Source organism: Elaeis guineensis, chromosome 6, assembly GCF_000442705.2.
Source record: "Elaeis guineensis isolate ETL-2024a chromosome 6, EG11, whole genome shotgun sequence".
NCBI lineage: Eukaryota > Viridiplantae > Streptophyta > Magnoliopsida > Arecales > Arecaceae > Elaeis > Elaeis guineensis.
In genome coordinates, this window is record NC_025998.2 from 2,113,947 (window position 1) to 2,139,819 (window position 25,873).

General features: G+C 36.3%; 2 protein-coding genes across 5 annotated transcripts; both read left to right on the forward strand.

Moving 5' to 3' along the window:
• Nucleotides 1-3,428: 3,428 nt before the first annotated feature.
• On the forward strand, nucleotides 3,429-12,263 carry LOC140858400 (serine/threonine-protein kinase PBL34-like). Of its 4 annotated transcripts, XM_073258861.1 has the most exons (7): nucleotides 3,436-3,771; nucleotides 3,884-4,214; nucleotides 7,283-7,620; nucleotides 7,729-7,864; nucleotides 9,093-9,229; nucleotides 9,301-9,424; nucleotides 11,269-12,263. In XM_073258861.1, the coding sequence occupies exons 2-7, from the start codon at nucleotides 4,016-4,018 to the stop codon at nucleotides 11,787-11,789; spliced, it is 1,455 nt and encodes a 484-aa protein (XP_073114962.1). In that variant the 5' UTR covers nucleotides 3,436-3,771; nucleotides 3,884-4,015; the 3' UTR covers nucleotides 11,790-12,263. The 4 variants fall into 4 exon arrangements, with proteins under 4 accessions (XP_073114964.1, XP_073114961.1, XP_073114962.1 ...); XM_073258863.1 differs by lacking the exon at nucleotides 11,269-12,263 and adding an exon at nucleotides 10,564-10,824 and having other exon boundaries at nucleotides 3,429-4,214; XM_073258860.1 differs by having other exon boundaries at nucleotides 3,435-4,214.
• Nucleotides 12,264-15,823: 3,560 nt separating this feature from the next.
• LOC140858401 (hypersensitive-induced response protein 1) lies at nucleotides 15,824-24,212 on the forward strand. The gene is made up of 6 exons (XM_073258864.1): nucleotides 15,824-16,069; nucleotides 18,272-18,467; nucleotides 20,005-20,125; nucleotides 21,546-21,637; nucleotides 21,713-21,809; nucleotides 23,507-24,212. Exons 2-6 carry the CDS (start codon nucleotides 18,279-18,281, stop codon nucleotides 23,866-23,868), a joined length of 861 nt encoding a protein of 286 aa, XP_073114965.1. The 5' UTR covers nucleotides 15,824-16,069; nucleotides 18,272-18,278; the 3' UTR covers nucleotides 23,869-24,212.
• The last annotated feature ends 1,661 nt before the right edge of the window (nucleotides 24,213-25,873 follow it).

Consider the following 25,873-nt stretch of genomic DNA (forward strand, 5'->3'; position numbering starts at 1 on the left):
TAAGTTTCAAATAAAAAATTTTTTCTATTTGAAATATAATTTAAAAGCAACTATCCAAATTGGATGAAATGATCCAATTACCTTTGCAGTTATAAAGCAATACTATACTATTATAAAGTAATACTATACTATTATAAAATAATATTATATTATAATAAAAATAATACTATACTATTATAAAATAATACTATATTATTATAAAATTATACTATATTATTATAAAGTAACACTACATTATTGTAAAATAATACTACAATAAAAAAATACTATACTGTGATAATATAATACTATTTTATTGTAAAGAAATATTACACTAATATAATATAATGAAGTAATACTATATTATTATAAAAAAATACTATACTAATATAATATAATACTACTTTATTGTAGAAAAATACTGCATTATGATAATATAATACTACAGTATTTTAAAGGGTATAAAGGTATAACGATAATTTAACCAAAATGGATAGATGTTTTTAACTTATGTTTGAAATGGATAGGTATTTTTACATAAAACTCATTTGGAGAGCTGCTTTTAAGTTGAAAGTATAGCTGAATATTTATCTCTAGTTTTCTATTTAATTAATATTTAATTTTAATAAAAGATTTTACTAAAAATAATAAAAATTGCTCAAAAAATTTCTTGAAAAATTTTAATGGGAGATATAATATTATATCAATTATCACTCAAAAGGTTACTATATATTATATACTATAGAATGGGCATTTTATGATGCATGATGGATAAAAATCATAAAAAATAAAAATTATTAAATAGTACTAATTATAAAATATATCAAATAAAAATTGAAAATCAATCAAAGTAATATATGAATTAAAAAAATATGAAATAAAAAGATGGAAAAATAGCCTACCTCATTAAAATGCCAATAATATAAAATAATAATATAAGAAAGATTATCAATTAAAAATTTACAAACTATAAACAAAAATAAGACCAAAAGTACAATATATATAGAAAAATATAGCTAAAATGTCAAATGTAAATAAAATAATAAATACAAAAAATATCAATAAAGTAGCAAACAAATAAATATTATAATAAAATTATAAGTTACAATAATTAAACGAAATGACATCATATAAATATATAAAAATTATACTAACAAAAATAAAAATATGAAATAAAAAATTAATAAAGTAAAATAATGAAAAGGATGAACTATCAAATATAAAATAATGACCATTATAACATCTTGATGCTTATTACTTAACAATTCGTTATACATAGATGGAATAAAATGGAAGATCCCCAAAAATATTATATTGGTCATGTAATATAGGGTTTAATTTTATTCCTTGGTCAATGATATATTTTAAAAAGTAATATAAAATTACATCTATTTTTAATATAAAAATAACTATATTTAATATTATAATTGAATTGTTATTTCTTTCCATGTATTTCTCTGTCATATGTTGAAATCTTGGAGTAGAGATTCTGATTTCAATTCATCGCTTTTCATTTCTATTACACTCATATTTCTATCCTAATTCTTTTTTATTCCTACAAATTTAACCTAGTACGAGCTCAATCTTCAAATAAAAAGAGATATTAAGGGGATCCCAAAGTAAGCCAAGCTAAAGCAAGCTCATTCTGCTCTTGCAATATTTTTTCTCCACTATTTCTAAAATTCAGACTAACTTAGGCATCAAAAGATTTTCTATCGAAATATCTTTGATGAGTGTAGACGTTCTTTATAGATATCCTCAGTCATAGTAGATTCAAAGTGGCATCTGATTCCAGCCACATCAGCATTCTATTGGAGTTTTACAGTAACACACACACACACATATATATATATATATATATATATATATATTTACACCACCGTTATATATTGCTAATATAAATATGAGAGTATCTAATGTTGTAATTCTTTCTTCCCACTTTCTCTGCTTTCAGATATGACTATTATAGCAATCTGCAGCAATTTGTGAGGTAAGGTTGCTATCAGTATTTATATTAATAAGTTGGTCAGCTTGTTTTACCTTTCGTTCATTAAAAATATATATCTTTTTTGCAAGAATTGATGCTTTTTATTGGTTAAGAATAATATTGAAAGCATCAATATTAAATGAACCAACACCATTGCATCCCGCTCCTTTATTGATGCTCCACACTAGTACACAACTTATCTCACACCATTGAGAAGATTGCGGCGCATCTTTGCTTTTAATTTTGATCGTACCATTGGAATTTGGAAGCATTCACTTCGGCTCAAATTAAAAGTAAATGTAATGCATGAACGAATAAAACATATGTTCCATGTTCCTTTTTTTTTTTTTTTTTGCCTATGAGATCCTTGGTGCATGGTGTATTTAACTTACTCAAAATGTGCAACTCAAAACATGCCCTGTTTTCATCATACACCCATTTTGATAACTAGAGTTGAAAGCATGATTAAAACAACCATCTATTCAAAAAACAAATAATATGTCGAACTCCTTATTGATTGGAGTTTTTGTCTCATTGGTGGTCTGATTGTCATCTACCATCACATGAATATCACAAACATTAATCGTGCAAGATCCTATGAGCAACATGTCTAAAAGCCTGGCCTGGAGCGAAACAAAATACACACGTATATTTATCCCGAAACAAGCTCCCAGATAATATTAGATTCCCCGAAATCAAGCACTGTATATCTAAAGTTGACACCCATTCCCCATATTCCCTCCCTTCAGATAGGCATCCAAACTAGGAGAGACAAAAGAAGGCAAGTTGGATAAAAAGACAAACATTGGAAGGGGACTCAACGGTTATCTCATAGTTTGGGACAGGGACTGAACGCTATGACATTAGTCCTCAGTTTTTTTGATGCAAACATTAGCCCTCAATTGATGGATATTTGGAGACCCACGTCGAGCATTACCTCATGTGTGGCTAGATATGTCAATAAGAAAGCAAATAGTGCTGCCAGATGGGTTGCTACTTATCTGGCCAACTGTAGTGGCACCATATTATGCAAAGCTTTTTTAGCTTTATCTGAATGTTTTGGAATATTGCAGTAACCGATGTTACCGGTTGCATATATCTAGTACTTTGTAAAGGTAACCGTTACCATAATAAAAACCTTGAAGGGTAAACATTAACTTCGGTCGGACCCCTTTCTCTCGCACGCAGGGTAAACATAACGGATGCTACCATTCCGCAAAGACGAGCATTAAGTGGAGTGGGTAAAAAATTGATGCACATCAATCGTGACATGTGAATACGCCAACGGACCAGATGTTCCTAGGTGGCAATGCCGACGGTAGAGCGTCTACGGACATATAAAAATTTAAGCAGCCGTCTGTACAAAAACATCCTCAGCAGCATCCTAACTCTCTCGTTCTTTGCTAAATTCCTACCTCCTGCCCGTCCTGCCCGCATTTTCCGCACCCTCATCTCGTCCCTCATATTCTGCCCGTCCTGCCCGCCCCTTTTCTCCTCTCTCTCTCTCTCTCTCTCCCCCCACCCCCCGGTTCCCACGCACTGCTTCTCTACCCCTTCTCTCTTCCTCGGAGCCATCGGTCTCTGGTTCTCCCACCGTCAAATGCTCGCTGGCGCCGTTACGTCGGGCAGCTGCCTTCCTCCTGCTTACCTCGCCTGAGCCCCAACCTGGGCAGCTCTTCGGACAGGAGACTGAGTCCGGTTCTGCACCACACGACCACCTCCGTCTCCAAGCGAGTTCCGAAGTTCCCCGGGCGAGGAAGCCCTCCCGGGTTCGGAGGTTCCGAGGAGAAATCTCGAGCTCCGTGGTCGGTCTTTGATCTCGGTGTCGTTCCACCTCGTTCGATTCTCTCTTTTTCGTTTAGGGTTTCGAGCTCTGGATTAGTAGGATCTTAGTTTCCTGTTGCCGTTTTGGTGCAGATTTGTTGAGAGGTTTCTGGAGGAGAGGAGTTATTAGGGCCGATTTCGGTATAAGGAATCTTTCTGGGAGAGAGGGGGTTCGGCTTTCCTAGCTGGGATCTTTGATTTCGAACTGGGATGAGATTTTGAGGGATGGGGTTGGGTCCCGAGGAGTTTAAATCGGAGGGATGGGGCAGCGTTGGGAAAGGGAAGGAGAAGGGGAGTAAGAATAAGAAGAGCAAGGCAAGGGAGGAGGAGACTGGATGTTGGATTAAGCGCAGATTGATGTGGAGTTGCATCTCGTCAAGATCCAAAGTGGATACATCCATCAGTAATGCCAGCACTCATTGCGGTAATCTGCTCGTTCGCCCACATTTTCTCTCTTCAATTTGACCTTGCTCGATAGTTGTAGTGTCTTGTTATGCTTGCTAGTTTGTTAGTATTTCTGCTTCTTTACTATTTTTAGATTCCGTGTTTGTCGTTTCATGGTTATTGATCATGAATGCTATGATTATATGCGAACAATTTGGAAAGATCCTTACTTTTTATCCTCAGACGCGGGCTTGCTACTTTTTTGATTCTTAGATTAGTTGTCTTTTGGTTATTAATTGAACTTGATATGTGAAATTCTTGTTGACTCCAAAACTTGGGCGACTTGGTATCTCTAAATTTTAGTCATTCTAGCCACATGTTTGGTGGAATGAAGGCAAAACATATTTTATGATGCCACGTTGTTTTTGTGCTGGTCTACTTCTTGCTCTGTTCGAGGTTTTGAAATGTATTATAAATGGAGATCAGTAATGAGAGTTGCCTTGGTTGATGGTTAACTGAAAATTGACAACTTAGAAGGGGATGAACTGAAGAGTTGGGGGAAATTAAGCATTTTGGAGAGGAGCTGGCAGCTGATTATGGGAACTAAATAGTTCAGTGTGGTGTTGGGAAGGTGTTGTCATGAGTCATAACGATGCCTTATCCCTCTGCAAATAATGCTAAGACATGATTGCATTGCCTTCATGTTGGTGTCAAGCGTGCTATTCTATTTATGGTATGGAATAAGTTGTCTTTGATAATTTAAATGAATTTAAGCTTGAAAGTTTCTACTAGCAGGTTAACTTAGGTTATGATCTGAATAGGGAGAGGGAAGAAATTCCTTCAACCTGGTGAATCTCAAAAGAAAAACAAAAAATAAGGGATTTTGGATGCGGGGATTTAGGTCTTTAATGAAAGTAAAATTGATAACAATCTCACTATTTATACCAGTGAGGCCACCCTTACAAAATTAGGATAGGATTGCTCTTCTAGTTGGAAGAAATCATAGTCTTCCTACAATAGCCATGATTGATGAAAAAAATTATGGAAAGCTAAAATTTTCCTAGAGCTAGTCTCGACTTTTGTATCAACTTTGTCTTCGATCTTGTTGCTCATTTATGTCTAAATTGTGAGTTTTACTTGGTCAAATTCTTTCGTAAAAGAAGATTTTTTTACTTTGATCAGCGTGTTTGGGGGCTCAAACATTATCATATGGCCTTGATTGCTGTGTGTGTTGAACCTTTTAAGGGTAGATGTAGCATTATAAATCTTGAAAAGTTATCAAATTTTTTTAAAAAGAACATCTCAATCCAACATCGTATGCAGAAGTTATGGCATTCAGTAGTTTGATGTGCAATTTGGCTTCCGATGTGGTGGATCTTGCTCTTGGATTCTATTCAGACCTACCTGACATGGCTAGCATGATCTATAGTAGGATTACCGATCCTCTTGGATCAAGGCCAACCCCACCCCCCCACCCTTTTGGGGAGATTAATTCCTACTAAATTAGAATTGGAGATGGGAAACTCTTGCTTCTCCAATCATATGACTAAACTAATAGGCCTTGGAAGGAAGTTGGCTGTTTCGGTCAATCCCAAAGACTCAATCCTTCAACCACATAGTTTCTGTGACCTTCCTCTCAACAGTGCATTCCTTGGAAAGGGGCTTTTCCTGCTCTATCTGTAGGTCGTTCAAGGATGGTAGCACTGGTTCCTGATTTTGGTCTTCATCCACATGGAAGGCTCGAATAGTTTTAGGTTCTCAACATTGGTAACTAAGTAAATCTCCATGCAAGGTTGCAAGTGAAGCTAGAAGGCATTTTCACCAATCTTCTTCTGAATTTTGAAGGGACAGTATTGGATTGCTTTTGGCTTGTTTTTTTTGCCCTTTAATCCCTCTTTCCCTAGGTGATGCTTGGCGAGCTCCCCATCTTGGAAGTTGTACTTCACTCGATGCTTACTGTGCTAATCATCATATACTTGTTGTGATTGTGTAGTTGAGCTTCAATCTCCTGATGCACCTTTTTGATGTTCTCTAGAGATTGTCGAGTTCATGCCTAGTTCTTTCTTGTTTGCTGTTTTTCTGGCTTAGCATTGATTGGGAATTGTAGGTTGAAGGGGCTTTGTGGTAGATCGCCCAAGTAGACCTTGAAAGGCAACTTCTGGGTGGAACTATGTATAGCCCTGATTTAGAATAATCATTACTTGTACAAAATGATTTTAGTATTTTATTAAATTCATAGTTTAAAATGACCATGCATCCGATTGATATTAAAAACCCTTGTAAGAAGTATTCCAGTTTCTGTATTTACCTTTTTTTTATTATACAATTGTTTATTTAAAAGTATTAGGGGGTAAACTCAATTTTGATTCATCAGTTGCCAACCAGTACCATTAAGCATGTCTTTTATAAAACCTTGCTCTTTGGAAATGCTTATCTTCTATAAGCATGTCTCTAGGAGGATCTTGATGGCGAGCATATTTCTGATGGATCATTTTCTATCAACAAATAAAATTTAGAATGATTTCTCGTAGCATAGAGGCTGTGCTTTTTTTTTTTTCCCCCTTCCTTAAAAAATTGGACATTTAAACTACACTGTGAAACCATGAGTCAAGAGAAATTGAGCATCAGAACTCAAAGGTAAATAGGTCCCTGTTTCCTTTCAATTGTTCTGTGTTCAATTCCCTCTGTATTTAATATGTGCAGCCCGGCCCGCGCCCCCCCGCCCCCTCCCCTGGCATCAAAAGAAGAAAAAAAAAATTTCTTTCTTCGCTTCTTTAAAAGGAAAGAGCTATTAATTTAAACATGTCCACATGTTAGGTATTATGTCCAAATAACAGCTGTATCAAACTGTTTTGTGTGATGGAGGTTGAAGAGTTGGATGCTTTGATACTCCAGCTGGCAACTACACCAAATGTGAAGGTCTTTTGTTGTATTAGTCATCCAGCTTGATTAACTCATCTCTTAGCCGCAAGTAGCTTTTTCTTCAATATTTTCATTGACATGCATGCTTACCTTGTCTGAGTTCTGTCAAGTTGGGAGGTTATTTTTGCTATAGCTTTTCAGTGTCTTCTAACAGCCGGTTAATTGCTGCTATTGTGCATGGACCAGCAGAAAGTAAATACACAAATGATGGCAGCAGGGACCAACCAGTTGCACCAGTAGTCTCTGGTTCCACAACCACAAGTACTGCTGAAAGTAACTCATCTACTAAAGGAGGTGAGGAATTAAAAGTTGCATCTCAGTTGCGGAAGTTCACTTTCCATGAGCTTAAGTCTGCCACAAGAAACTTTAGGCCGGAGAGCCTTCTGGGAGAGGGGGGCTTTGGTTGTGTCTTCAAAGGATGGATCGAGGAGAATGGTACTGCTCCTGTGAAACCTGGTACAGGGCTAACTGTTGCTGTCAAAACACTCAACCATGATGGACTTCAAGGGCATAAAGAGTGGCTGGTATGATATCTTCTGACTTTTCAATCTTGACTTCTTCAATAATGAATAACAAGTATATATCCCTTTCAAAGTTCTCATTCACCGTGTATGTTTTCAATGTGTTTGCAGGCAGAAGTTAATTATCTTGGTGACCTTCAACATCCAAATTTAGTGAGGTTGATTGGTTACTGTATTGAAGATGATCAAAGATTGCTGGTGTATGAGTTTATGCCTCGAGGAAGTCTTGAAAATCATCTTTTCAGAAGTATGTAACTGCTTGATTTCACTCTGTTTGATATTGTTTCTAGTATATACCTTATTAGTTACCAGTGAAAAGCAATGCCAGAAAATTCAAAATAGGCTAACTTGCCTATCTACAAGACTTTGGAGTTCAATTGCTGTATTATTTTTTCATCCTCAATTCCTTCTGTGTTTCCCTGAAGAAATGCTATATTCTTTTCCTTAATGCTGTGCAATAGAAATTGTACATTAGGGTTAAAGCATGCTTTGGTTGCTTTTAGTGGTACTCTATCAAGGTTTACTGGTTATATTTATGTAGTTTGTTTAAGATCACTGGTGCTGGTTTATGATATTGGAACCAGCTAAACTTATTTACTTACTGGTGTAATATAGTTATCAACTTTTAATGTCATGGCTTGACCAGAAATAAATATGATTATAGCATGTATATGCATGATTGCAAACTTGATGCTAATATGGAGTCTCTAGTATTCAGATGTTTTATGTTTATTTCACTCAGCATCAGCAGTTTGCTAAGTCCAGTATTTAGGATTTTGATGTGGTACCTAAAAGAGAACTAAAAATTCCATTATGATATAGTGCCAAACTCATTTCTTTGTCAATAGAATAACACAGGCACAGAGATGATTGCAAATCTATTTAAATTCTTCTGCATTGCCTGCTTTGCACCCGTTTTCTTCATTTTAACCAGATAAAATGACATTCCTCGTTAGATGGATACCATCTTGCTACCCTTTGAAACAATTGACTATTCGTCTTCATGAACATTATTATTAGGTTCTGTCATATGTTCACTTCTCATTCTTTGTTGTGAAGCTGCAAGTTTGTTATAATGGACCACAGAGAGTGGTCCACCCCGCCACCGGCCCCCCCCCCCAACAAATAAAACTGCGCTCCTCTCTTTCTTTAATATCTGGCTGCTCTCATCACAATAGATAGCAAGTTGAGTTCTACCATCTGACATCTCCAACAAAGCACCTTTAAGGCTTTATCCCTTTTCTGTCTTGTTAATAATTAATAGTAAACCATTGTTTATGCCATGAATTTATCACTCACTTCAATTATCATTTACTGCTCGGTCAGGCTTATGGAACTCTACGATGGCCTTTATTTGCACTATCAGTGCTAGGATTATATCCTTTTTTTTCTGGTTGTCGCAGTTGAAATGATAAGTGAACTAATGCCTTTTGTCCATATCTAATCTCTGCTATCAACTGTGCTTTGTGCAACAGGGTCCCTGCCTCTGCCATGGCCCATAAGAATGAAGATTGCTCTGGGTGCTGCAAGGGGCCTTGCTTTTCTCCATGAGGAAGCAGAAAGACCAGTGATATATCGTGATTTCAAAACATCCAACATTCTATTGGATGCGGTGTGTACCAAATTCATATGTGTCTCTTGTAATCTATTTATATGACTATTTCTGAAAATGTGCCCTTCCAGGATTATAATGCAAAGCTGTCGGACTTTGGGCTTGCTAAGGATGCTCCTGAGGGGGATAAAACTCATGTGTCAACACGAGTGATGGGAACATATGGATATGCAGCTCCAGAATATGTAATGACAGGTGAATCATTTAATTGTTACTGGCATTTGTTAATATAACTCTGAACTTGATGTTGTTTGTTCTTTTTTTTTTTTCTTATGTTGTACCTTTGATGGATGGAAAAGATCAGAGCAGGGTGATAGATGTACACTGCTATGACATATTTTATTATGCTTGATTTGGCCTTGCCTGTATTATTTTTTAGGTTTTCTTGAGTCTTCTGATTCTGTGTGCTTTCTGGTCTCATGCTTTGGTAAAAGCATAATTTTCTTTGCACACCAAGTGCGTGTCACATTGATTGCCTACATGATTCATTTAATGTACTGTAAGGGGGGAAAAAGGGGTAAATCTACCATAAGATTGATTCAATTCTTCATAGGATATCAGCAAATAGCAGACAACCTGATCATTCATGTTGATGCCATCTAATGTACCATGTGCATTCCACATTGATTGCCTCCATGATTCATTTAATGTACCAAAAAAAGTGGATTTGATGCAAGATTCATTTAATTTACCAAGTGCATTCCACATTGATCACCATCATGATTCATTAATGTACCAAAAGTAAATCTACCATAAGATTCAATTCTTCGTAGAATATCAGAAAATAGCAGACTGAATTATTCATTCATGTTGATGCATACATCAGCATGTTAGATTTTATGTATGCCTATCTCCCATAATTATGTTGGGCAGTATGTCATCTTTTGTAAAATCCAGAGGAACAACGTTTGAATATCCATTTGTCTTATGTTACTTGAAAGCAACATCACGACTTCGGTTGAACTTTATGAAAATTTAAGCAGTAATGTTAGTGGGCAAACTTGTAACTTACATGATGAATTGCTTAACCAATCCACGTCTGTCCCAGTATCTTGTTGGGGACATGGTTTCTGTTTTCTATTTGGGACATGATAGTTGTTCTGGAGAGAAATTTGCTATGTGAAAGGGATAATATATTTTTCAGTCATCAGACTTTGTTAGACTTTCACTTGCATTCCACTTTCCTGGATCTCCCTATTTCTATGTATTCAAGATGCTTCTTGTGGTTTTATTAAACTGAAAAATTCCAGCAACTTTCATTAGTAATGTGCTGATGGTTTTATTAGATTTCACATGACAAATTCAAAATATATAGGTCAAAATCGTTTTTGCAGGTGAAATATTAATAATGAAAGGAAAATACTGACTTGCCTTTCATAGCTTGGATGTGGCAATAGTAGTTGGTAAGGCATTGGTATTGGAGTAGAGTTGCTGCAGACTATGAGGTAGATGGTGCTTGGAAACTTGATTAAGTTGTATCTTTGTACCTTCATAAGATTGAGTGGCTCTTAAAGAGGAGTCAGTTCCATGTTTGTAATTGTGATAAAATAATATTTTGAGTGGAATGATTTGGTGGAGACCACCACCATTGATCGGATCGATGAGTGTGATCTCAAATTTTGAGGTGCTGTAGATGGTTCTTCTTGAAAAGATGACATAAGCATTATCACGGGTTCGACATTTCAAAAGCTTTATGAGGTATTAAAAGGGACACTGCCAAGAAAATCTTTATAGGTCTCAGAAAATGGGAAAAAATAGTAAGGTATGCCTGCATCTCTAATTTGATTTCAATATGATGCTACATGAATTAGTTCTCAGGGTCTTTTCTACGTGGGGACTGGGAACAGCTGTAATTTGTCATGTCTTCTATGTTCTGTCACATGTTGGTAGATGGACATATTGTGTGTTTGCAGTTTGCTCTTACTAATGGTTATGGCGCTCCGGAAGCTCACCACTGATCCTGTTGTTCTATTGTTTATCATTTTGCAGTTTGCTTTCTGATTTTGTCAACTTACACATGTCTGACATTATTTTTCCAGGACATCTGACATCAAAGAGTGATGTCTACAGTTTTGGGGTGGTGCTGCTCGAAATGATGACAGGGCGGAGGTCCATGGACAGGAACCGACCAAATGGTGAGCACAACCTGGTGGAGTGGGCACGCCCCCAGCTAGGAGAAAGACGACGCTTCTTCAGACTTATAGATCCTCGCCTGGATGGCAACTTCTCAGTCAAAGGTGCTCAAAAAGCTGCCCAGCTGGCACATGCGTGCCTCAGTCGTGATCCGAAAATCAGGCCTTTAATGAGTGAAGTAGTGAAAGTCCTCAAACCATTGATCAACCTTAAAGACATGGCGAGCTCCTCGTATTTTTTTCAGTCAATGCAAGCAGGTGCAGCAAACACCAACAATCAGAATGCAAGGCATGTTTTAAAATTACAGGCATCCTTTCCAAGGAATGGACAGCAGCCTGTGAGGAGCCAGCCTGGGAGGAGCCTCTCTAATGGTTCACTTCCTTCTCCATACCGCCAATCTCCAAAGCCCAATGGCAAACAACCATGAGCACATCGCTTTCGGTAACCTATTTCGAGAAAGTACAAATATTGAATGGTGAAAGTATGCTGGACTGTGGTGTTTAAATTTGTTGCATATCTGGTGATCAAGGCTGATGGACTCCTTGGATAAAGGTTGATGGAGGTGTGAGGGATTGGTGTCAACCTTTGCTGGTTATGAGTTACCAAAAAAAAAAGAGTAACTGTGAAGAATATTTATAGTTTGATGCTTCCATTGTCTTTTCTCCTGTTGTAGTAATTGTCAGTTGCTCGGTATAGCCAATTGACACGAAGGAGGTTTTATGGGGTCATCAGGTCTCTTCTTGAAGCTTGAACAGTTCGTGAATGATTCTGATTGGAGAATCATGGGGAAAACATGGGAAAAACTTCTCTTGCTTTCCTCTTTTCGTTTTTTCTTTTTCAAAGAAAAGCGTTGCTTGTAATTTATATCAAGCTTGAAGTGATAGAGCAATAGTTTATATTCTACGGATGCTAAAACCAATTAGATCATAAGCACGATGATGGAAAAATATGATAACATCCTAATTGTGTGCTCAGGTTGGCAGCGAAATAAATAGCATAGCATGTGCAGGTGTTGGCTTTTCTATTGTTAGAACTGCTGGGCAGAAATCATATTGGGGTGGGCGCTATAGAATATCAAATGGGACGGATGTTTTATTTTGTCATGTTTTTTTTAATATCAATTTAAAAAAAAAAATCTAAAAATCAACGGTACATTCTACTGCTGGGGAGTTAATCTCATAATTAAAAATAAAAAATAATTTTTTTTAATAATATATTTTTATTAATATATATTATATGATTAAATTATATATATTAAATAAATTAATTATCAAGTAAGTCAATATATACTTTAAAAAAAATAGGTACGCAGTTTTGAAATATAGAATTTGTTAATATATTATATATAATTAAATGGTATATATTTAATAAATTAATCATCTTATAATGCAATACATATTTTTAAATAAATTATTATATAATTTTTAGAATATTTTGTTCATTGATATACATTAGAAGATATGGTGATATATATTTATTAATATTTTAATATATATTATAAATTTTTTGATACATTTTTAATAATGATCTAATACACATTTTAGATAAATTGATATATAATTTTTGTAATATGAGATTTACTAATATATAGTACACGATTAAGTGGTATATACTTAATATCTTAGTCAATTAGTAACATAATACATACTTTCAAGTAAATTGATATATAGTTTTCAAAATATTATATTTACTAATATACACTAAATGGTACGATGATACATCTTTATCAATATTTTGATATATACTGTAAATCTCTTTTATACACATCTAGTAATAATTTAATATATATCTTTGAATAAATCAATATACATTTTTTGAGATATGCTTTTTATTAAAAGATATGTATTGGATCACAATCAAATATATATCAAAAAATCTTATAGTATGTGCCAGAAAATTGATATGTATCGTTAGAATTTATAGTATGTAAAATGAATATAATATTTTAAAAATTATATATTATTTTGTTTGAAAGTGCGTATTGAATTACTAGATGACTAATTCATTAAGTGTGTATCATCTGATCATATATTGTGTATTGATGAATTTTATATTTTGAAAATTATATATCAATTTATTTGGAGGTATGTATTGATTTGTTTGATGTTAATTTGTTTAGTATGTATTATATAGCTATGTAGTATATATTGAGAAAAAATATGTGTTAAAAATAAGAAAGAAAAAAGATATTATTTTTTTAATCATTAGACCGACAATACAAAAAATTTTTGATTTTTAAATTTATTTAAAAAATTAATATTAAAAAATTATAAAGTCCCTTTTTTTTTTTTTCCTAATGCCTGTCTTATATGATCTTTGTTTAGAGGTACTTGCTGCTGAGCGGCTGATAAAAGATCAGAATGGGTCTTATAAAAAATAAAATAAAATAAATAAAAAAAATGGATCGGGCTGGGTGGTCCGTGGAATCTGCAAGCCCACTTCAGATATTTTATTTTTGTGCAAAGGATGGTACCTGAAAAGATGCAAACAACCTGCGGCGTCTGCTCAGGATCTCCATGTCAGTCTCAAGCATTGAGCAAGGGTGCACGGTGAGCAGACTAGCTGGCCACTAGCCTGTGAAGCTACAGTAGATATCAAATCTCATTGGGAAGCATAGTGATCAACGAGGAGGTCGCCAACTCGTCCTTGCAGATTTCCTTTTTCTTGCATCAAAAACTATTTATTGAAGGATACAATCTCTTCTGCAATATTAAAACGGCAGCTTTCTTTTTGTTATAGCGAAAATGGCAGATGGCGTGAAGCATCCACTGCATGAAAGAGTTTGAATGCGCTGCAAGACGCATGATTCTGAAGCAAGTGAAAGGCAAGTTGAAGGCTTTAGAAAGGAGAAGCATAGATTACATTTGAAGGCTTCAAGCGTTACACAGTAGTTGCTGGGTTTCATGGTAGATTGTGAGGCCATCTAGTTTATATGTTGTGCCGAGGATGGATAAAGTAATGAACCCTTGGATAAGAGATTCTAACCTCAAATTGAAGGAGCCTAGGAATTGCCGGTTGATGTTGAGCTGAGGTCAACCTTAATTTTTGAGCTAAACTAGGCCAGGTAGTGCTTGTCTTGCTGCTCAAGTATTCTGTTTTATTTGGACGGGCCTAAGAAAATCATATCAAGTTTCAACATTAAGTTCTTTGTATCTGCTTGGAAGTTAGTAAGTAGCACAGGCTGTCATAGAACGATCATTGGTCTCATTTGTGGAACAAGATATACAAAAAGAAGGACCATGCTGAGTGGTTATTCGGAGAACACAACCCAAAGTGGTTGTTTAGATTGATGTTTGTGGAATTTTGCTAGTTGGGTCAACAAGGCCATCAGAACCGTTGTTTGATGTACAAGAAGGTCCATGCCTCATGGTACATTTCTCTATTTGTAATGTCCGCGCCTGGGAGGGTCTCTTCCAACCCTGGCCGGCATGTTTGGACGGGCACGACAGTCCCAACCCACCACAAGCTTTAATCTTGAGCTAGTCTTCATGTTTGTCCTTTTACACCTCTGCTGTCTTTGAGTTGGAAAAAATTATTGGTTGGATCATATCCACTGCACCCCCGCAAGGGACAAGCACCAATATGCTCATATTGCTTCATTTTTTTTTCATTTTTCATTGTCCTTAATGTTGGTGCATATCCATCTATGAGGTTATTTGGGTCTACCGTGAGCTGATAAATCTAATCAAACGAATAACTCTTTTTAAGTTGGATAGTTATGATGCTTGAATTTATCTAATGATCTAAATAGAAAAAGTATAAGATTTTTTTAATATGAATGTACCATGTCCCTCTCTTAAACTGCACAACTTTTCTACTAAAGCAGAGGAGAAATCATTCGCTACATTACACTATAACATCTGTTATACAACCAATCATAATTAGTTATTTCTATGGGTCTCAAAAGCTCATTTAATTATTGGTTAGAATGGTTCTATCATATGTATTTTACACCATCTAATAACAAACCAGTATATCATCAATTGTTGAAAAAAAATACACTGTTATCCAAATTTGATTGAAAATTTTAAATAAAAAATAATTTTACTATTAATTATGATTGTCCATTGATGATTTTTATTATTTTTAAAAAAAAAAGTCAACGTCCTTGAATGATATGCTAACTTGTTATTAAATGATGCAAGATATATATAGTATTAATTATTCTAATCAGTAATTATTATTTTAAAAAAAATTAATTTTTTTAAATGATATATTAATTTATTATTGAATGATATAAGATATATATAATATAATTATTCTAATCAATAATTTTTCTCATGTATTATTTTTAAATAGAGGGATTATTGTCCGGACCACATCTAGGTAGATCAGCACACATCTCAAAGTACGTACACCGCGTGGCTAACATGTAATTGAATATAAAGATTACGCGTGTTATGGATTTGAGTGGTCTTTCTGGACGTGGACCAGGCGATAATTTCTCTTTAAGCGGCTGTTATGCTTACTGTGGATGGCCACGTAGGGTAATGCAGGAAATAATTTTCCAAAACCAAGGGCGACTAAACCGGAGGAGCGTTTTACCAAAAATGAAAAACGGGGGGTCCAAAGCATTTGCCAAACCATCAGTACCGTTGCTCCTCTGGTGATGATCTCCTTAGACGACGACGACGACTCGATAAAACCACGCCTCGCTCTCTTTCTCTTCGGCTCCACCAGGATTCTTCTTCGCGTCCGGCTCCCGAGGTAAAGCGAATCTTTCTTGGTTTCTGTTCTGTTTTTTTGCGGATGTTTAGAATTCTTGCATCGTTTTCGTCGATTCTTGTTGTTCCTTGTGTTCTCCTGGCGAGAATTTGATGCGTGGGGACTCTGATTGCTTTGCATCTGGAGGGCTTTACTTTCTGGGGTTGTCTATTTAATTGGAAAATCGGAGATTAGGGTTTAGAGAAAGGTCTCGTTGACTTGATAGGTAAGGAAATGAATCGGTCCTGATTGCTGGTTGGTGATGTGATTTCTTGATCTTTCTTGTTTCTTTTACCCGGAGAGAATTTCCCAAAATTTCCACGAACTTTCTGCAATTCTTGGCTTGATTTTGGTTTATCCTTTTAGAATGGCTGGAAAACGTTCAGCAAAAGAAGAAATGAGTGGATAATTGTTCTAGGTATTAGGATAATGCTTATCCCATGTTCTACCGACCAAACAATTAATGTAGCCTTGCCCGTATTAGGTCCTGGGAGTTGAAAATTCTCCCGAAGCAGTTAGCATATTTATTCGGTTGGAATTAAATCAAGAAATAATGTTGCTGGGATGAATATATATATATTCATACATACATACATACATGTTTTACTGGTCCAGGTCTTAAGAGATAAAGATTAGTACATTCATAGCACCAGGTATAGAATAGTGGCTTGCTGATTGGCGGGCTGCATGCATACATACATACATACATACATACATACATACTTTACTGGTCCAGGTCTTAAGAGATAAAGATTAGTACGTTCATAGCACCAGGTATAGAATAGTGGCTTGCTGATTGGCGGGCTGCTTGTTGACTTTTCGAGGATTGCTGGATTAATCGTTGTGTCTTTACCATTTTGTTATTCACACACGTTATCTATAATACCCTGTTCCAAGATTGCATTCTTGCAGGTGTTTTGAAGATAATATTCTGATTCCAGAGGGATGTTTTGATATTCATAACTGTTCTCCAAATCAGTTGCTTGTGATGCTGTTTTGTCTAGAGGCTTATGACTTAAAACCTGCTGTGCTGTGCAAAGGGACTTTGTGTTGCGTTTGGTCTGCGAAAAAGCAGGATTGCAAGTGGTATATTTATTCCGATAAAGCTTTATATTCCTGGAATGGCTATTGCAAGGGGAGGCTGGAATAACTCTATTCGTGGAATATTCCTGCTGCCCCATCTTCGTGGACAAAACACACCTCAGAAATTTTAGCCAAACACGTGTTACTTGGAGAATAATTCCAAAAAGAATGAGTATTCCTATTTCCCGAGCCAAAAACAGCCTTTGAGTTTCTTAAATGAAAAGATATTGGTGGTTGAGGTATTTGATGATCATAAAACAATGATTTCTGTATTTATAAAACAGTCTCTCTCTCTCTGCCTGTCTCTCTTTTAGTGAATTAGATTTCCTGTTTAGCTGTTGCTAGTTTCTTAATATGAATGTGTAACCTTGATTATCAACAATACTGTTAAATTATTTTCTAATCTAACATTTATAGGCTGGCATATATTGGTTTTTAAAACTTCACATGGATTATATGTATCTTTTTCCTTCACACTATATTGAGTGGTGGATGAAGGATATTGGTTTTTATGATGTGGAGATGAACATCTTGTATCTAGTAGATAACCTCTGTGAAATATGGCTGCAAGTGATATCTATTTTTCTTTTCACTACCATAGGAGCATGGCTTCACCAAACTAATTCGAGGATTTTGGTATATGAGTATCAATTGCAACCAGTTGTGTCACTCTATTATATGATCTTTATTTTGCTGTGCTATCCTACTATTACAAACAAACTGTGTCATTATAGAATATGTAGATTCCTAGAAATTTGAACCACAAGTGCTAAGTTCTCAATAACATAATGCTTTATGATTTAAAATATCTGCTTGTTCTAAGAGTTAAGTAATGTTATATATGCATCAATGCTTATTAGATAGATTGCACCTGCTAGAAAATATATGTGCAATTTGTAAACAGGCTATCATGTTTGGTGGCTCTCAAGTTATCATTATATTGATTGAGCATACCTGCTTTTAAATTTGAACAAGAAAGAAGCTTGCAGTGACTGTTGATGTAGTCTTAATAGGAATAATTGGCAACAAGCTTCCTTTGCTGTCTCCATTTACATGAACTAGGTTTGGTAGTGTGGTTATGTCTTAATCAGTTTTTGTCCTTTCTTTTTTACTGTTATGCAGTTAAGAAATGGGGCAGGCTTTATGTTGCTTACAAGTTGAGCAGTCAACTGTAGCTATCAAAGAAACTTTTGGTAGGTTCACTGATGTGCTTGATCCCGGATGCCACTTCTTGCCATGGTGTCTAGGGCAGCAGATTGCTGGCTATCTCTCATTGCGTGTGCAGCAACTTGATGTTCGTTGTGAAACAAAGACAAAGGTGTGTTTCATAGCTGCCATCTTTTTGTATTAAAAAAATACACACATGCGTTCTTATAGATCATCATCATCAATAGTGTCATCACGGTGATCAGTATAGTTGCATTATGTTCTGGAAAGAAATGTAGTCAAATTAAAATATTTTTTGCATCAATGCCTGGCAAAGCTTTGATATTTTGTTTAGTATTATAGAGTCTGTTCTATGTTTGATAATCAGATCAGTGTTATCAGAGGCATGCCTAAGATGCAAGGCACACCAAGGCACTACCTTGGTGCCCTGCCTACTGCAAGTTGAGGTGAGTTTTGTTAGGTGCTAAAATGGCATGCTGTTTGTGTGCCTCGTGGTGAAGTCTAGGATGAAAAAAAAGGGTGAGCCTTTTTTATCATGCTTTGCTGTCTGTGATGGTGACTATCTTGTCCCATGTTTCTGGAGGCCAAAGAAGCATGTTGTCTATTTTAGTACAATGACTCTGCTTCTTCCTCTTCTTCTTTAACTTTTGAGTTAGATAATCAATGTTTGCTCACTTTTTTACCTTTTTCTAATGACCGGGAAGCCCTAGCCATCCCTGGTGGGGATTTTCTACCTTGTGCCCACCTTATCCATCTAGGCCACAGCTCAGGCCCTCGAGTAGATCGAGCTAGAGCTTGTGGACCCCACCTTTTTTGTTTTTTTAAATATCGGAGGCCAAAACCAGGGTTGATGCCACTTGGATTGAACCGCTGACCTCTTGCTCAAGGGACAAGAGGTAATACCATCCAAGCAAGTGCTCAATGGTTACTTGTTGGTAATTTGATGTTGTTGTACTTCTTATTTGATGGTAAATATTATGTTTTAGTTGGTTACTAGACATTATATTTGAGTATGTAATATTTGACATGCCATGTTGTTTATGTGTTTGTAAATCTGAAGTCTGATGCATTTTACATTTTTACAGGTGTTGATAAATTGATGATTCATTGGTAATGTGTTTAATATTGTGCATTGATTATTATTTATATATATAGCCTCACTTCATCAAGGTGCATGCCTAGCTTTGTGCCTTGCACCTTGGCTCTTATAGACCTTGTCACCTTGGTGCACCTTTAGTCTTTGATGACTTTGGATCATGTGTGTCAAAATCCAAGTCCTACCTGTAACTTTATTTTATATGCCTGTAACCTGTATTCTACTTAAAGGACAACCATTTTTTCTCAAAAAAAGGCCAACTTTAAATGGAGACTATGAGTGGTTTATACTTAATATTTCCACTTTTAATGGATAGTTTTTTTCAAAATTGAAGTTTGAAGACAAGAGGATGCTAAATACAGATTAAATGTCTTGCTGGAATTAAATTAGATTCGAAGCATGAATTGTACTCTATTAAACAAATAGCTGCTGATCGGATTTCACATTACTTTTTTTAAAAAATTTTCTTGTCATATTAGTTTGTTATTCCTGTATCCTGGTCATCTTTTTGGTTCCATTAGTATTGCAGATGCAGTAAGTATAATGGGTCTATTGAATTTATTGTCTTATGTGTATGTTCTTGGTGTTTCAGGATAATGTGTTTGTTACTGTTGTTGCATCTATACAATACCGTGCTCTTGCTGATAAGGCATCTGATGCTTTCTATAGACTTAGCAACACAAGGGAACAGATTCAATCCTATGTTTTTGATGGTATGATCGCAGTACTTAAACTTTTATTGCAGCAAACTTTTTTTTTTACAATATTGAATGCTGTCTCATTCCTCTTGTTGTTTTTTATTTTTTTTGTATCTTTTTGTAGTTAATATCTCGTGCATAGGCTAGGAAGTAAACTATGCTTGATTTTTTCTTTCCTTTATATGTCCAAATTATCTTCTTTAATTATGGTTAGCAATCATAGAAACATTTATCTCTTTAGATGATTTTGCTTATCCATGCATTTACTTACATCTGGATACTAGACAGTGTATGACAATGTGCCCTATGTTGATAGTCATGATTACTATTTATTTTGGATGTATAGATCCCATAGACCCCATCCACCTTAATCTTTTATCCAATAACTAGGAATTATCTGAGGCAACATAGACCTTACATGTGAATGCACTCATATGCATGCAGAAAGCACTCATACATGAAACCTATCTTGTACTACTATAATCCCAAAATCTGAACTTCTGATTTCATTCAGAATGAGAAGTTATGCTTTTCTCTTAATTATAGGACCTTGGCATTTTGATTTATGAAGTCTGCTAACTCTACTGTGGATTCAAGTTAGCTGGATGTTGCTTCGTTCCAGCCGATCAGTCCCACATACTTGTTTTTTTTTTTTTGGTTTTGCTCTCTCTCTCTCACAGCCAGCCAGTTCCATCCACCTTTGTCATATGATAATGGAATAAAAATAAAGTTGGTTAAAAATCTCTTTCCTTACTGTTTCAATCTAATTTTATCTAGTTTTTGTTAAAGTGGAACATCTGTTATTGAAAAGTGCATAAGCTTATGGAGTCCAATCAAAAAGTTGATGTAAATCCAAATATCTATAACATGATAAGCCATACATATAGAAGAAGTATGAGATTGAAGGGGATATGGCATGCTAGTTTTCTTGAGAATGTGAATTATGCATTTCTAAAACCTGCTTTGCTCTGGTTTCACAATTTGGTTTCCTGAGAAACTTCTGTCAAATTGGTGAAAATGTTTCCTAGTATCTGTTTCCACAAATCTCTCATGAAGTCATAAATCATAATTTTTTTTTTTTTTTTTTTACTTCACATTTAATAAAGTTTTGTATTCGTTTGGAATGAGATAAATCCATATTGAATCTTTTATTTTTAATTTTTCCCTTTTTTTACTGTCTGAATTGCCGTGTAAACAGTTGAGGCAAGTTATGTAATGGATACTTATCATTGATTGCAGACTCCTTTAGGCACTGCTACTATAGTTTTTTTTGTTAGTTTCCTTGTTAACTAGTCATGATGTTTGGCTAGATGACAGTTTGACCATGATGAAACTGATTTTATGGGTCATAATAGAGTAGTTTATTTAAAATTTCTATGATGAAAATATAATCCACAAATAGTAGATTACTTATAAATGTTTTCCTTGCTGATAGTCATCAGGGCGAGTGTTCCAAAGCTGAACTTAGATGATGTATTCGAACAGAAGAATGATATTGCGAAAGCTGTGGAAGATGAACTTGAAAAGGTAATCAATCTGTTCATTCATTATTATATTTCACTTGGACAAATTGGTGAAACGACCTCACCTTTTGTGATATAGGCAATGTCAATGTATGGATATGAGATAGTTCAAACACTCATTGTGGATATTGAGCCTGACGAGCATGTTAAGAGGGCAATGAACGAGATCAATGCAGGCAAGCTTATTTCATTGCTTGGTGCTCAAAATTCTCAACATTTGTGGTCTTGATATTAATTGATGATCTTTGCCCTCCCATTGGAGTGATCTTCTTTTTGAAAGTGACTTTTCGTTGTGACTCAATGCATGGTTGGTCTTTCTTTAGCATGCATAATCCATTTTTATTTTGAAATGTGAACACTCCACTTATGTTGCCTGTTAATAATTGCACATGCATGCACATTATGTTTTTTTTTTTTGCATGGGATTTCATCATGTGAACTTGGAATAATTTTCAAGGCAATGCTTTAGCATGTTTTACTATATCCTGAATGTGGGGTTGTGGTAGCATCCCAATTGGTTATTTGTCTTTAGTTTTGGATATGTGAAATGCTTGTGCGAGCAAGAGACAGGATAGGTGCTAATCTGCTACAGGCATAAGGTTGTACAACTGAGAGGGGGATTGAATTGACAGATTTGAATGCCTCTTGTGCAGCCTAACATATGATGGATTTGGTTGTAACGTGATCATGTACGTGGGAATTGATTAATGGATATGAAGGAAAGTTAAAGGGTCACATGCATGGACACACGCTGGGTCCAATGCTCTTTGGATCATTGGATATTCTAATGCAACAATGGTGCATATAGGTGTGCAATCAAGTTGAGCTGTAGAGGCTCGAGTTCAACTTGATTCAATTACTCGGGCTCAAAACTCGACTTGAGATTGATTGAACTCAAATATCAATCGAGCCATACTCGAGCTCGAATTTGAGCCTTGGTCATAATGAAAAAAATATAGTTAAAAGTTAGGAGTTAGGCTAGATTTAAAAATATAAATATTACATTTTAAAATATAAAATTAGTAATATATATTATAAATAAAATATAAAGTTATTATATATATATATATATATATATATATATATATGATCAAGTGAGATGAGTATTCTGCTATTTGAGTTTGATTCGAAAAACTGCTCAAGCTACTCGAGCTTGACTCAAGCTTAGTAATAGTTGAGTCGAGTGGAGCTCGAGCAGCTCGCAAGTTGCTCGGCTCATTTTCACCCCTAGCTGCATATATCATATTAATATGTATTAGTGCTGCGCATTGATGCCCATTCGCATGTGATGTGCACAAGAACATGTGTTTTATGTGTCTTAGCATATGATGGGGGTCTGGCACCGCAACAATAATATTGCTTGGAGAAATGGGAGACCTCACCCATACCCTTGTGATGTGCAGGCAGACGTGCATCAAGCATTTCAGTTCATGATGTGCGACTTGCACTGCATGGAACCATGAAAATTCCATGAGCAGTGGACCTATCCTACCTTTGATGGCTGTATTCTAAACATTTCTTTTTGTGCCTTGAATGGGTGGAGGTCAGCTATCTGATAATTTTTTTTTTAATCCAGAAATTATTTCTCCTTTTTTGAAAATTTTGTGGTTTTTTATTAGCTATAAATTATGATGTCTTGGACTCGCATTATTTGAAGATCTGCTAGCATCTGTATATGCATGGTGTAAATATTCTGGATCCTTGCTGTCAATCTTAACTACTGTTGTAGTGGAACCAGATGCTTTGAGCCCATATTTGATGCTTTGCTTTTGTAACTGCGAAGGTGTAAAAGGATTTACAATTTTATTAAACTATTATTGCTAGATGTTATCATGGATTTTTCTTAATTATACACTATCAATGGTTGCAACAGCTGCCAGGCTGAGGGTGGCAGCAAATGAAAAGGCTGAAGCTGAGAAAATACTGCAGATCAAGCGTGCTGAAGGAGATGCAGAATCCAAGTACTTAGCGGGGCTTGGTATAGCACGCCAACGCCAGGCCATTGTGGATGGGCTGAGGGACAGCGTGCTTGCCTTCTCTGTAAATGTACCTGGGACCACAGCCAAGGATGTCATGGATATGGTGCTGGTGACACAGTACTTTGACACCATGAAAGAGATTGGAGCATCCTCAAAGGCCTCTTCTGTGTTCATCCCTCATGGGCCTGGGGCTGTGAGGGACATTGCTGCACAAATAAGGGATGGCCTCCTCCAAGCTAGCACCACTCAGCAGTAGGACCAAATGGAGGCTAGTTTCGTGGGGATGGATTAGCAGTTTAAAACGGTTGATTGTTTCTTTTCTTCTAAAGTGCTTTAATTTGGTGCCGGTATTTGGAAGATGAAGCAGAATACAAAACATAAGGTGTGATATATATTCTTTTTATTGTTTTGTGCATCTCGTGAGCATGTTGTACGTGATTTGCTGAACTAGCTATTTTCATGATACTGTTTATGAGTGCATGGTTAAGGCAGCAATGATGGAGATGACTGTTATTATTATTGTAATTTCTTATGTTTTGAACTTGTTTGGTTGCTGTTGTTTGTTGATTTTGCTGAAGCTAATAAATTCCTTTGATGTTATTTAAAGGTTGTAATGGTGATTGCAGACTTCCTCCTGACCGTTGCTTGTTGGATTCATTTTACTGTGGGTCTGTTCTGATTGGACAAATTGAAGCAGCCTCGTTATAGGAAAATATCGAATGGGAACCATTGTCCAGATGTAGAATGACTGTTATGATGAGAATACTCATCTTGTCTAAAGATGACGTAATAGGAGTCTTCTGAAAGTCTGAAACAGTTATTGCAACCTTTTTGATGTTTGTATCCTGCACGACCAATTGGGTTGCGAGCATAATGATGTCACCCCTTCCTCGTATTCAGTCTGACACGTTCTCTATATATTGCCGGTAGAGGTTAGTGCAACTGGGTGGAGATGGTCGCAGGATAGGATAATTTCAGATTGGAAGTCATTAGCGCAAGTGGTTCGGTCTGTTTCAGCAGAGCTCCGGGCGTCTAAGACTTGTCCGCCACACCCACGATCGGAGGGGGAGGGGATAAAAAGAAGTGCAAGAAGAAAAACATGCCAGTTGAGGGGCTGATAGACATGATTTTTTCCCCTGGTAAAGCCAAATACATAAATTAGAGGGAAGGGCAATAAAGAATAATAAAAATTTAAAAATGAAAATGATGGATCAAGTCAAGAATGGTCATAGTTCAAGATCATCATCACATTTTGGGGATGTTTGATTGGGATAATTAAGATCTGAAATGGGAATCAAAATGGATGACTCTCATTTCAAATATTTGATTTGGAAAAATTTCATTTCGATTTTTATTCTAGAGAGGAATGAGAATGATCCATTTTTTTTCTTTAGTTGAATCCGGCCTCACTTCAATAGAGTTAAAATCTCATTCCACTAGAATGAGATTTTAAAAAAAAACTCATTGGGCATGGGACGTGGGGTGCGAGCGTCGTGGCTAGAGGAGGAAATAAAAGAAGAAGAGCTTAGAGAGGAGGTTGGAGGGGATATCGTTGATGACAATAGAGGGGCGGCAGCGGACGAAGCGGCGGAGCTGAGCGATGGAGAGTTGGCACGGCAGCGGAGGAAGTCAAGGACGGCATCGGGCTTCGTCGGAGAGGTGGGATCGAAAGCGGAGAGGAGGCACCGGCATCGGATGTGAGGAAAGAAGATGGAGGAGCCTCGGACCACCAGGAGGTTTAGAAGGATGGTGGTGGCTCGGAAGAGGCACGGGCCGTCCGAGGAGAAGGGGGCAGCATGGGGGAGTCGCAGATCACCAAAGATTCAGGGGAGGGGGGGGGAAGGCGTTGCTTCTGCAGGGGTGGGGGAGGCACGGAGAAGCGGAGGTGGCGCAGGGGGCCGAGGGGTGGTGGCGGCGGCTCCGAGGAGTGGCGGGCCATGGGTGGAGGTTGGGGGGGTGCAGAGAAGCAGAGGAGGCACGAGGAGGACTGGGATGTGGCACGGAGAAGACTCGGAGGGCCAGGGGGAAGGGGTGGGGGGGCAGAGCAGAGGAGTCGCGGTTCGCACCGGCGGAGATGGGAGGTTGGGCACGACGATGCCATGGGAAGAGGGAGGAAGATGGAAGGAAAAAAAATAAATAAATCTCTCCTTACCTCTTTATATAATAATAATAATAATAATAATAATAATAATAATAAATAAATAAATAAAATAAATAAATTATTAGTTTTAAAAAATAGTATTTTTGATTTCGATTTTTTT

Coding starts and splice junctions, on each gene's coding strand:
- LOC140858401 (XM_073258864.1), top strand. CDS start 18,279: ATGGGGCAGGCTTTATGTTGCTTACAAGTTGAGCAGTCAACTGTAGCT. Junction 20,126..21,545: donor TCAATCCTATGTTTTTGATG/GTATGATCGCAG, acceptor CCTTGCTGATAG/TCATCAGGGCGAGTGTTCCA. Junction 21,638..21,712: donor TGGAAGATGAACTTGAAAAG/GTAATCAATCTG, acceptor TTTGTGATATAG/GCAATGTCAATGTATGGATA.
- LOC140858400 (XM_073258860.1), top strand. CDS start 4,016: ATGGGGTTGGGTCCCGAGGAGTTTAAATCGGAGGGATGGGGCAGCGTT. Junction 7,621..7,728: donor AAGGGCATAAAGAGTGGCTG/GTATGATATCTT, acceptor ATGTGTTTGCAG/GCAGAAGTTAATTATCTTGG. Junction 9,230..9,300: donor CCAACATTCTATTGGATGCG/GTGTGTACCAAA, acceptor GTGCCCTTCCAG/GATTATAATGCAAAGCTGTC.